The sequence below is a fragment of the Bubalus bubalis genome, chromosome 10 (assembly GCF_019923935.1).
Source record: "Bubalus bubalis isolate 160015118507 breed Murrah chromosome 10, NDDB_SH_1, whole genome shotgun sequence".
Classification (NCBI taxonomy): Eukaryota; Metazoa; Chordata; class Mammalia; order Artiodactyla; family Bovidae; genus Bubalus; species Bubalus bubalis.
In genome coordinates this window covers 81,149,652-81,161,587 of record NC_059166.1, presented here as the reverse complement: position 1 = coordinate 81,161,587, position 11,936 = coordinate 81,149,652, and the positions used below count along the sequence as shown (strand labels likewise).

Below are 11,936 nucleotides of genomic sequence, written 5' to 3'. Positions count from 1 at the left end.
AGAAAAACTTCCATTTTCAATGTGCCATGGACTTATCTTAAAATGAGATGCACAAACTTCTTTTTGACATGTTGACTTCTAAAATTTATCATTTGAGATTTGATAAATTCTCAAAATTTTTACAATATCCTCAAGAAATTGCATCTAAAAGTATGAGTTTGTTTAAAGGTAGTTACGTTTTTACTTATCTTGAAGGGTCTCTTTTCTGAAGACTTAGTAGGAACTTAGGCTTGTAAAAAGCTTTTTACACTTTTGTAAAAGGCACTGACTATCACTCAGAACTGCCTGGCTGTAAAATGTATGTTTGGGGCTTCCCAGGTGGCACCAGCGGTAAAGAACCCACCTGCCAATGCAGGAGATGTAAGAGATGTGGGTTCCATCCCTGGGTTGGAAGATCCCTTGGAGTAGGAAATGGCAACCCACTCCAGTATTCTTGCCTGGAGAATCCCATGGACAGAGGAACTTGGCAGGCTACAGTCCATGGGGTCGCAAAGAGTCGGACACGACTGAGCAACTGACACTACTACTAGTAGGAACTGTGTGTAAAAGCAGTTCATTAAACTTTGGAAATTAATTTGCCTAAGTAAGTACATAATTTATAGTTATCCATATCATGAAAACAGATTTCACTGTATCCAGATACCACAACATAGGATATGCAATGCATCAGTGAAACTTAACTAAAGTCATGGTGATACAAGGCAAGGGTTATATATGTACGAATCTGTTGCAGACAGTCTAAATATGTTTTAGTTTAAAATTTTATCATTTATTAATATACTAAATTTCCACCTTATTTATACAAGTTTTCTAACTCAAATGATTTTAGAAAATAGTGCCGTATTTTGCTTTATTAAACATTTTTATTTGGTATTAGTAGAATTTCTTTATTGAAGCATTTTGTGTTATAGATCATTAACTTTCCTTCTGCAGAGGAACTTCTGGTAATAATTATTTATACTTTTCTTTAAAATATGTGTAAATATTGATTCTTTGCTCCTACATCTAAAATTCAATTTAATGTTTTAGAAATGAAAGGCAGCTAATTAAAAAAAATATGTTTTTGGAGTTGAATTCCTATTGATGTTGTGGCCTTGATTTGCTTTGCATTTTAAACTCTAGTTTTATTTATATTGGTTACATCCAATTTAAGACTGAATTGAAGACCATTGAAAATGTTATATCTAAGCGGACCTCAGACCCTTCAAATTTACTTTTTTTTTTATGAACTGGAAGGATCTAGTGCTTTGCTTTTGTACTGCCTTTGGCAAAACAATCATTTTATATATTTTAATCTCGGTTCTTTATTTTCTAAAATAAAGGACTTCTTTTGTGTTTCATCTCAATTCCAGTTCTTGTCTATTATACCATATTCATTCTGAATGTTTATTAAGTACTCTTGCCTGGAAAATCCATGGACGGAGGAGCCTGGTAGGCTGCAGTCCATGGGGTCACTAAGAGTCAGATACGACTGAGCGACTTCACTTTCACTTTTTACTTTCATGCATTGGAGAAGGAAATGGCAACCCACTCCAGTGTTCTTGCCTAGAGAACCCCAGGGACGGGGGAGCCTGGTGGGCTGCCATCTATGGGGTCGCACAGAGTCGGACACGACTGAAGCGACTTAGCAGCAGCAGCAGCAGCATTTTGCCATAATACTCCGAAGAACTTCATTTATAAATCTTCTATTATTTAAATAAATTAATCTCCTTTGGGTGGTATTTATGAGTTTGCATCTTCTATAAATTTTACCTTGACCATCTTTTCTAAAGAAATGCGGTGGTTGAATACAGCAATATGTATTTGGTCCAATTGGGAAATTAGTAAAAGCGAATGGACAAGTATAATCTCATGTGTGTTCTTGCTGTAATATGATATACTACAGCAGTGGTTGTTCCTCTTCCAACTACATGTTTTTATTGAGGTTCAGTTTTCTAAATGTATTTCAAACAGTGTATCAGAAAAAAAAAGGTTGAAGGCTGTTAAAAGATTTTCAAAAATCTAAAATAGTACCTTTCTTCTGAGCAAATTTATTTTGGAAAATACTATTATTTTTCATAAAAATGTTATTTCTGTTTACATGTAACAAGTTGATTTTTTAACTAATTAGTAAATATTTTTAAATCCTCAGTTTTAATTTTCAGTCTAGATTTACTGATGTAACTGACAAAAACAAAAGTTTTTTTTACATCCTCTATAATTTTTTCTCCTTTGAAGTCCTATATCAAGGATTTTTGATAATACTATGCCAGAAAATGGAAGTAAAATGAAATGCAATATTCTTTCTCAACTGAATTAAGATATTTTCTTCAAGGTTTTACAAAATAATGCAAAATACCAAGTAGTACCCAAAAAGCTGACCATAGGCAAGCGCCTAGCTCAATGTCTACATCCAGCACTACCGGGTGGAGTTCATCGGAAGGCACTTGAAACATATGAAATTATCTTCAAAATCATTGGACCTAAGCGACTTGCCAAAGATCTCTTTTTATATAGGTGAGATAATTTTACTATGTGTTTGCATGTAAATAAAGTATTTTAAAACTTTTTTATGTTTTTTGCAGTAAAAGCTAAACAATTGAAAACTCCTTAATGATGAAAGTTTTCAATATCAATTGTAATTATTTTGATAAAAAAGTACATTAGAAAAATTTACTTAAATTTAAAAGCATTGTGTTTTATTTATTTATTATGGCTTACTGCACAGCTTGTGAGATCTTAGTTCCCTGCCAGGATCAAACCTGGATCCTCTGGAATGGAAGCACAGAGTCTTAACCACTGGAACACCAGGGAATTCCCAGTACTCTGCAGTTTTACTGTGATGTATTCCTGCCTGGAGAATCTCATGGACAGAGGAGCCTGGCAGGCTACAGTCCATGGGGTTGCAAAGAGTCGGACGTGACTGAGCGACTAACACAACATTTAGAGATAAATGGGCTTCCTTGGTGACTCAGATGGTAAAGAATCTGCCAACAATTCAGGAGACCCAGGTTAGATCCCTGGGTTGGGAAGTCCCCCTGGAGGCGGGCATGGCAACCCCCTCCAGTATTCTTGCTTGGAGAATCCTATGGACTGAGGAGCCTGGTGGGCTACAGCCCATAGGGTCACAAAGAGTCAGACACAAGTGAGCAACTATCACTTTCACTTTCATCTTTTTATTTATCCTGGTTGGGATTCATTGGGATTTTAAAATATGTGAATCAGTGTTATGTATGTTCAGTCCCTAAGTTGTATTCAGTTCTGCAACCCCATGGACTGTAACGTGACAGGCTCCTCTATTCTCTATCTCCTGGAGTTTGCTCAGACTCATGTACATTGAGTCAGTGATGGTATCTAACTATCTCATCGTCTGCCAACCCCTTTTTCTTTGCCTTCAATCTTTCCCAGCCAGCATCAGGGTCTTTTCCAGTGAGTCTACTCATCCCATCAGATGGCCAAAGTATTGGAACTTCAGCTTCAACATCAGTCCTTCCAATGAATTAAATATTCATTCAAACCCTGAAGGTTGAATTGACTGGTTTGAACTCCTTGAAATCCAAGGAACTCTCAAGAGTCTTCTTCAGTACCACAATTCAAAAGCATCAATTTTTTAGCGCTTAGCCTTCTTTATGTTTCAGCTCTCAAATATCCATATATGGCTACTGGAAAAACCATAGCTTTGACTGTACAGAATTTTGTCAGCAAAGTGATGTCTCTGCTTTTTAATATGATGTGTAGGTTTGTCATAGCTTTCATTTCAAGGACTGTGTGCTGTGCTTAGTCGCTCAGTCGTGTCTGACTCTTTGCGACCCCATGGACTGTAGCCCATCAGGCTCCTTTGTCCATGGGGATTCTCCAGGCAAGAATACTGGAATGGGTTGCCATGCCCTCCTCCAGAGGATCTTCCCAACCCATGGATTGAACCCATGTCTCCCACATTGCAGGTGGATTCTTTATTGTCTGAGCCAGCAGGGAACAGGTGTTTATTAATTTCATGGCTGCAATCACTGCACACAGTGATTTTGGAACCCAGGAAAATAACTGTCACTGCTTCCACATTTTCTCCTTCTATTTCCCATGAAGTGATGGGACCGGTTGCCATGATCTTAGTTTTGTTAATGTTGTTTCAAGCCAGCATTTTTACTCTCCTCTTTCACTCTCATCAAGAGGCTCTTTAGTTCCTCTTCATTTTCTGCCACTAGAATGATATCATCTGCAATGTCTGAGGTTGTTGATTTCTCCCAGCAATCTTGATTTTAGCTTGTGATTCATCCAGCCTGGCATTTCGCATGATGTACCCAGCATATAAGTTAAATAAGCAGAGTGACAATTTACAGCCTTGTACTCCTTTCCCAATTTGAAACTGTTTAGCTATTCCATGTCTGGTTCTAACTGTTGCTTCTTGACCTACAGGTTTCTCAGGAGACAGGTAAGGTGGTCTGGTATTCCCATCTCTAAGAATTTTCCACAGTTTGTTGTGATACAGTCAAAGGCTTTAGTGTAGTCAGTGAAGCAGAAGTAGATGTTTTTCTAGAATTTCCTTGCTTTCTCCGTGATCCAGCGAATATTGACAATTTGATCTCTGGTTCCTCTGCCTTTTCCAAACCTAGCTTATACATCTGGAAGTTCTCAGGTTACGTACTCCTGAGGCTGAGCTGGAAGGATTTTGAGCTTTACCTAGCTAGCATATGAAATGAGTGCAATTGTCTCCTAGTTTGAACTTTCTTTGGCATTTCCCTTCTTTGAAATTGGTATGAAAACTGACTGTTTCCGGTCCTAAGGCCACTGCTGAATTTTCCAAATTTACTAACATTGAATGCAGCACTTTAACAACATCATCTTTTAGGATTTTAAATAGCTCATCTGGAATTACGTCACCTCCACTAGATCTGTTTGTAATGATGCTTCCTAAGGCCTATTTGACTTTACACTCCAGGATATCCAGCTCTAGGTGATGGACCACACCATTGTGGTCATTCATGTCATTAAGACTTTTTTTGTATAGTTGTTCTGTGTATTCTTGCCACCTCTTCTTAATCTCTTCTACATCTGTTAGGTTCTTACTGTTTCTGTCCTTTATCATGTCCATCTTTGCATCAAATATTGTCTTGGTATCTCTAATTTTCTTGAAGAGATCTCTAGTCTTTCCCATTCTATTTAATAGTTTTCTTGTATTTCTTTGCATTGTTTACTTAAGAACGCTTTCTTATCTCTCCTTGCTATTCTCTGAAACTCTACCTTCAGTTTATCTTTCCCTTTGTCCCTTGCCTTTCACTTCTCTTCTTTTCTCAGTTATTTGTAAAGCCTCCTCAGACAACCACTTTGCCCTCCTGCATTTCTTTTTCTTGGTCATGGTTTTGGTCAGTGCCTCCTGTATGATGTTATGAACCTCTGTTGGTCATTCTTCAGGCACTCTGTCTACCAGATCTGATTCCTTGCATCTATTTGTCACCTCCACTGTATAATCATAAGGGATTTGATTTAGGTCATACCTGAATAGCCTAGTGGTTTTCCTTACTTCCTTCCATTTAAGCCTGAATTTTCCAATAAGGAGCTCATGATATGAGCCACAGTCAGCTCCAGGTCTTGTTTTTGCTGACTGTAGAGAGCTTCTCCATCTTCAGCTGCAAAGAACATAATCAGTCTGATTTTATACTGACTATCTGGTGGTATCCATGTATAAAGTTGTCTCTTGGATTGTTGGAAAAGGGTGTTTGCTATGTCTGGCATGCTCTCTTGACAAAACTCCGTTAGCCTTTGCCCTGCTTCATTTTGTACTCTCAGGCCAAACTGGCCTGTTATTATGGATCTGTCTTCCTACTTTTGCATTCTAATCCCCTGTGATGAAAATGACATCTCTTTTTGGTGTTAGTTCTAGAAGGTCTTGTAGGTTTTCATGGAATCTGTCAACTTCAGCTTCTTCAGCATCAGTGGTTGGGGCATAGACTTGGATTACTGTGACATAGAATGGTTTGCCTTGGAAACAAACCAAGATCTTCCTTTTGTTTTTGAGATTGCACCCAAGTACTGCATTTCAGACTCTTTTGTTGATTATGAGTGCTATTCCATTTCTTCTAAGGGGTTCTTGCCCACAGTGGTAGATGCAAGGGTCATCTGAATTAAATCCACCCATTCCAGTCCATTTTAGTTCACTGATTCCTAAGATGTCTGTGTTCACTCTTGCCATCTCCTGCCTGACCTCGTCCAGTTTACCTTGATTCTTGAACCTTACATTCCAGGTTCCTATGCACCATTTTTCTTTACAGTGTCGGACTTTATTTGACTACCAGACATATCCACAACTGAGCGTCATTTCTGCTTTGGCCCAGCCACTTTATTCTTTCTGGAGCTATCAGTTATTACCTTCCACTCTTCCCCAGTAGCTTGTTGGACAGTTTCCAGCCTGGAGGGGCTCATCTTCCGGTGTCATATGTTTTTGCCTTTTTATATGATTCATGGGGTTCTCGTGACAGGAATACTGGAATGGGTTTCCATTCCCACCCACAATGGACCACGTTTTGTCAGAACTCTTCATTATGACCCATCTGTCTCTGGGGGCCCTGCATGGCATGGCTCATAGCTTCTTTGAGTTGCACAAGCGTCTTCACCACGACAAGACTGTGATCCGTGAATGGGTTTGAGTCAATACCTTACATCAATTCTGGAGTCTTTTTAAATTGCCTTTACTCCATATATTCTCTCTTCCTTTTTTTGGAGCTATGACTTAAAACATATTAGAACTTTTCATTCTGGCTTCCCCATATCTTATTCTCTCTTTCCTTTTAGTTTGATGCAATCCCACTTGTTTATTTTTGCTTTTGCTGCCTTTGCTCTAGGTTTCCTGTCCCAGAATATCACTGCCGAGACCAATGTCAAGGAACTTTTACGTATATATTCTCCTCTGTTTTATAATTTCAGGCCTTATATTTAAGTATTTAATCCATTTTGAGTTAACTTTTGTGAGTGGCATGAGATAGGGATCTTATTTCATTCTTTTACATGTGCATATTTAGTTTTTCTGTCTCATTCTTGACACGGGCGATACAGATGGCCTTTTGTACATTGGGGTCAGCCTTGTCATGAGTTTATCATATTTTTTAGTCTTTTTAAAAACAAACTTTTGATTTCATTGATCTATTTTACTGTGTATGTTTCTTCTCTTTAAATTCCTTGTGGATTTTTTGAAAGTCAGTAATAGGTATTTTTTAATACTGATAATACTGCTGTGTTGAAGAGCACTTTAAAAAAAAACTGAGAATTGCTCAGTGTTACATGTAATAACTGACAGATTCCTTCCTTAAGGCAAAACTTTTCAATATAACTCATGTCTGCTCCTTTTTAAACAGAAAGTTTATCTTAAGAAACAACTATTTCACAAAGTTGCAGTGTATCTAATTTTATTAGCAGTATGCTATATAAGAAGAATAAATTAATTCTAGAATACTATGTCTAAATATGGCAGACAGTCTTACATACACATACCTTATGGAGTAAAATTGTTATTCTGTATTTTTTAGAGTATAGCTAATTTAAAAACTAGAATTTGTATTATGTTGGATTTTTAAATTTTTAGTAGTTTAACCTCAAGGTTTATGCTTTAGCATAATTAAATACAAATACTTTTAAAGTTCTGTAACCTATTACATGATAAAACATATTGTGTCTTCAAGTTTATTTCTTTAATGTGATACAGTACACTAAGCTGTCACTAAGAACACTAGATGTGCAATTTGAGCCCCATAATATTTATTAAGTGGATATGTAAAGTAAACTTTTGCTAATACAAATCCTAGAGAGGGATTCTAGAGCTGACAGCATTCAAGTGGCAGAGAATGACTGAGATCAGCTAGTACCTTGTGAATAATAAGTAGAGAAAAGGAACAAGACCATTCTGTGAATATTTGCTCTGTCCTATCCAACTCTTTGTTACCCATGGACTGTAGCCTGCCAGGCTTCTCTCTGTCCATGGGATTCTCCAGGCAAGAATACTGGAATGGGTTGCCATTGACTTCTCCAGGGGATCTTCCCAACCCAGGATCGAACCTTCATCTCCTGTATCTCCTACATCGGCAGGCAATACTTTACCACTGAACCACCTGGAAATATTCATGGGAAGCCTTGTGAATATTTAGGAGTTACATTATTTAAAGGGCAGGTGGACGAAAGTAGTCAGTGGAAAGGAACAAGAGTCAGAGAGAGAAAATATACCAAGAGACAGAGCTCACCTGGAAGCCAAAACTGGAATGAGTTTCAAGAGAAAGTTGTGGTGAATAGTATCAAATACTACAGACAAATGAAACAGTCAGGACTGAAAGTAGACCAACAAATGTGGCCTTTAGTAGAGAATGGTGATGATATTGAGAACAGTTTTAATAGAGCGGGTAGACGTATCAGAAGGTGATAGACAAAAGTGGTTTTTTTGTTTGTTTTTTCTCCAAAAGTTGAAGTAGGAAGACAGCTTCAAGCCAGGAAGTAATTAAGATAAAGGTTTTAGAATTTTGTTGTCATTTCTTCTCTTTTTAGAATCATTGGGAGAGATTTAAGCACAGTTGTTAGTGGAGGAAGAAAGAAATTATATGAAAGAAAAAGTATGGTGGATAAAGCAGGGCCCTGGGAAAGGTAGACATTGGACCCTGAGGCAAGGCTACTACTGTAGTTTTAAGTCACACCGTACCTAAAGGTGAAGGCAGATACGTGGGAAGTTGAGGGAGTTCCCACTAGATGACCTCTGTTTTCAGTATAGTAGGAGCAAGACAGATTCTTAATTCATTTATTAAGCACTTTGTAAAGGCAGGACTTGGTTTTAAGCTCTTCAGTTCAGTTCAGTCGCTCAGTCGTGTCTGACTCTTTGCGACCCCATGAATTGCAGCACGCCAGGCCTCCCTGTCCATCACCAACTCTCGGAGTTCACCCAGACTCACGTCCATTGAGTCAGTGATGCCATCTAGCCATCTCATCCTCTATCGTCCCCTTCTCCTCCTGCTCCCAATCCCTCCCAGCATCAGAGTCTTTTCCAGTGAGTCAGTTCTTTGCATGAGGTGGCCAAAGTACTGGAGTTTCAGCTTTAGCATCATTCCTTCCAAAGAACACCCAGGGCTGATCTCCTTCAGAATGGACTGGTTGGATCTCCTTGCAGTCCAAGGGACTCTCAGGAGTCTTCTCCAACACCACAATTCAAAAGCATCAATTCTTCAGCGCTCAGCCTTCTTTACAGTCCAACTCTCACATCCATACATGACTACTGGAAAAACCATAGCCTTGACTAGATGGACCTTTGTTGGCAAAGTAATGTCTCTGCTTTTGAATATGCTATCTAGGTTGGTCATAACTTTCCTTCCAAGGAGTAAGCGTCTTCTAATTTCATGGCTGCAGTCACCATCTGTAGTGATTTTGGAGCCCAGAAAAAATAAAGTCTGACACTGTTTCCACTGTTTCCCCGTCTATTTCCCATGAAGTGATGGGACCAGATGCCATGATCTTCGTTTTCTGAATGTTAAGCTTTAAGCCAACTTTTTCACTCTCCACTTTCACTTTCATCAAGAGGCTTTTGAGTTCCTCTTCACTTTCTGCCATAAGGGTGGTGTCATCTGCATATCTGAGGTTATTGATATTTCTCCCGGCAATCTTGATTCCAGCTTGTGTTTCTTCCAGCCCAGCGTTTCTCATGATGTACTCTGCATATAAGTTAAATAAACAGGGTGACAATATACAGCCTTGATGTACTCCTTTTCCTATTTGGAACCAGTCTGTTGTTCCATGTCCAGTTCTAGCTGTTGCTTCTTGACCTCCATACAAATTTCTCAGGAGGCAGGTCAGGTGGTCTGGTATTCCCGTCTCTTTCAGAATTTTCCAGAGTTTATTGTGATCCACACAGTCAAAGACTTTGGCATAGTCAATAAAGCAGAAATAGATATTTTTCTGGAACTCTCTTGCTTTTTCGATGATCCAGCGGATGTTGGCAATTTGATCTCTGGTTCCTCTGGCTTTTCTGAAACCAACTTGAACATCAGGAAGTTCACGGTTCACATATTGCTGAAGCCTGGCTTGGAGAATTTTGAGCATTACTTTACTAGCATGTGAGATGAGTGCAATTGTGCAGTAGTTTGAGCATTCTTTGACATTGCCTTTCTTTGGGATTGGAATGAAAACTGACCTTTTCCAGTCCCGTGGCCACTGCTGAGTTTTCCAAATTTGCTGGCATATTGAGTGCAGCACTTTCACAGCATCATCTTTCAGGATTTGAAATAGCTCAACTGGAATTCCATCACCTCCACAAGCTTTGTTCGTCATGATGCTTTCTAAGGCCCACTGGACTTCACATTCCAGGATGTCTGGCTCTAGGTCCGTGATCACACCATCATGATTATCTGAGTCATGAAGATCTTTTTGGTACGGTTCTTCTGTGTATTCTTGCCACCTCTTCTTAATATATTCTGCTTCTGTTAGGTCCATAAATTTCTGTCCTTTATCGAGCCCATCTTTGCATGAAATGTTCCCTTGGTATCTCTAATTTTCTTGAAGAGGTCTCTAGTCTTTCCCATTCTGTTGTTTTCTTCTATTTCTTTGCATTGACTGCTGAGGAAGGTTTTCTTATCTCTTCTTGCTATTCTTTGGAACTCTGCATTCAGATGTTTATATCTTTCCTTTTCTCCTTTGCTTTTTGCTTCTCTTCTTTTCACAGCTATTTGTAAGGCCTCCCCAGACAGCCATTTTGCTTTTTTGCGTTTCTTTTCCATGGGGATGGTCTTGATCCCTGTCTCCTGTACAGTGTCACGAACCTTATTCCATAGTTCATCAGGCACTCTATATATCAGATCTAAGCCCTTAAATCTATTTCTCACTTCCACTGTATAATCATAAGGGATTTGATTTAGGTCATACCTGAATGGTCTCGTGGTTTTCCCTACTTTCTTCAATTTCAGTCTGAATTTGGCAATAAGGAGTTCATGATCTGAGCCACAGTCAGCTCCTGGTCTTGTTTTTGTTGACTGTATAGAGCTTCTCCATTTTTGGCTACAAAGAATATAATCAGTCTAATTTCGGTGTTGACCATCGGGTGATGTCCATGTGTAGAGTCCTCTCTTGTGATGTTGGAAGAGGGTGTTTGCTATGACCAGTGCATTTTCTTGGCAAAACTCCTTTAGTCTTTGCCCTGCTTCATTCCGTATTCCAAGGCCAAATTTGCCTGTTACTCCAGGTGTTTCTTGACTTCCTACTTTTGCGTTCCAGTCCCCTGTAATGAAAAGGACATCTTTTTTGGGTGTTAGTTCTAAAAGGTCTTGTAGGTCTTCAAAGAACTGTTCAACTTCAGCTTCTTCAGCATTACTGGTTGGGGCATAGACTTGGATTACTGTGAAATAGAGTTATGGTCTCTTGCCTTTTTTTTTTTAAGTCAGAATTCAATTTTATTTCACATTGATAGAACCATGCAAAAGATTTACATTTTCTCACGTTACAGTGCAGTGTTTCAATGGACTATTTCTTGCTTCAAATTAGATTTCACTGATTTGTGTCAGTGAAGCAACAGTTTATATTCTTATAGGTAAAGTAGAATGATTTAGTGATTGTTTAAAAATTGTAAATCCAGGTATAAATATATGGCTTAATTATTAACATCATCTATAGTCCATACCAAATCATTTCTATCATCAAGTAGCACCCATTTGTGCAGATGCAGTCCTAACATTGTTCTAATCAGTTGGAATCCAGCAGAAAAATTAACAACAGTTCAGAAATATCAAGCATACATTTTTGCTGTTTATTAAACTGTGTGGGAACTACACTATTTGTATTGAGTTCTGACTAAACAGATTTACCCAGAAATTTGTTTTCAAGTAATTTTAACCAATACTATAAAAAATCTATTTAAAATCAAATAATTGCTACTTTTATGTTTGCACAAAAGCTAACTTTAAAAGATCATCTGACTACATGAGAATTTCAAATTAGTCCATTGG

The 11,936-nt window shown here is 38.3% G+C and overlaps 1 protein-coding gene across 8 annotated transcripts in view; it reads left to right on the top strand.

Moving 5' to 3' along the window:
- Positions 1–11,936, top strand: part of DOP1A (DOP1 leucine zipper like protein A) — a 124,353-nt gene that overhangs the window by 39,299 nt on the left and 73,118 nt on the right. For all 8 annotated transcript variants that reach the window (XM_044924477.2, XM_044924478.2, XM_044924476.2 and 5 more), the window contains exon 3: positions 2,315–2,496. In XM_044924477.2, coding sequence (XP_044780412.2) covers positions 2,315–2,496 — 182 coding nt within the window. The remainder of the gene's footprint in view (positions 1–2,314; positions 2,497–11,936) is intronic.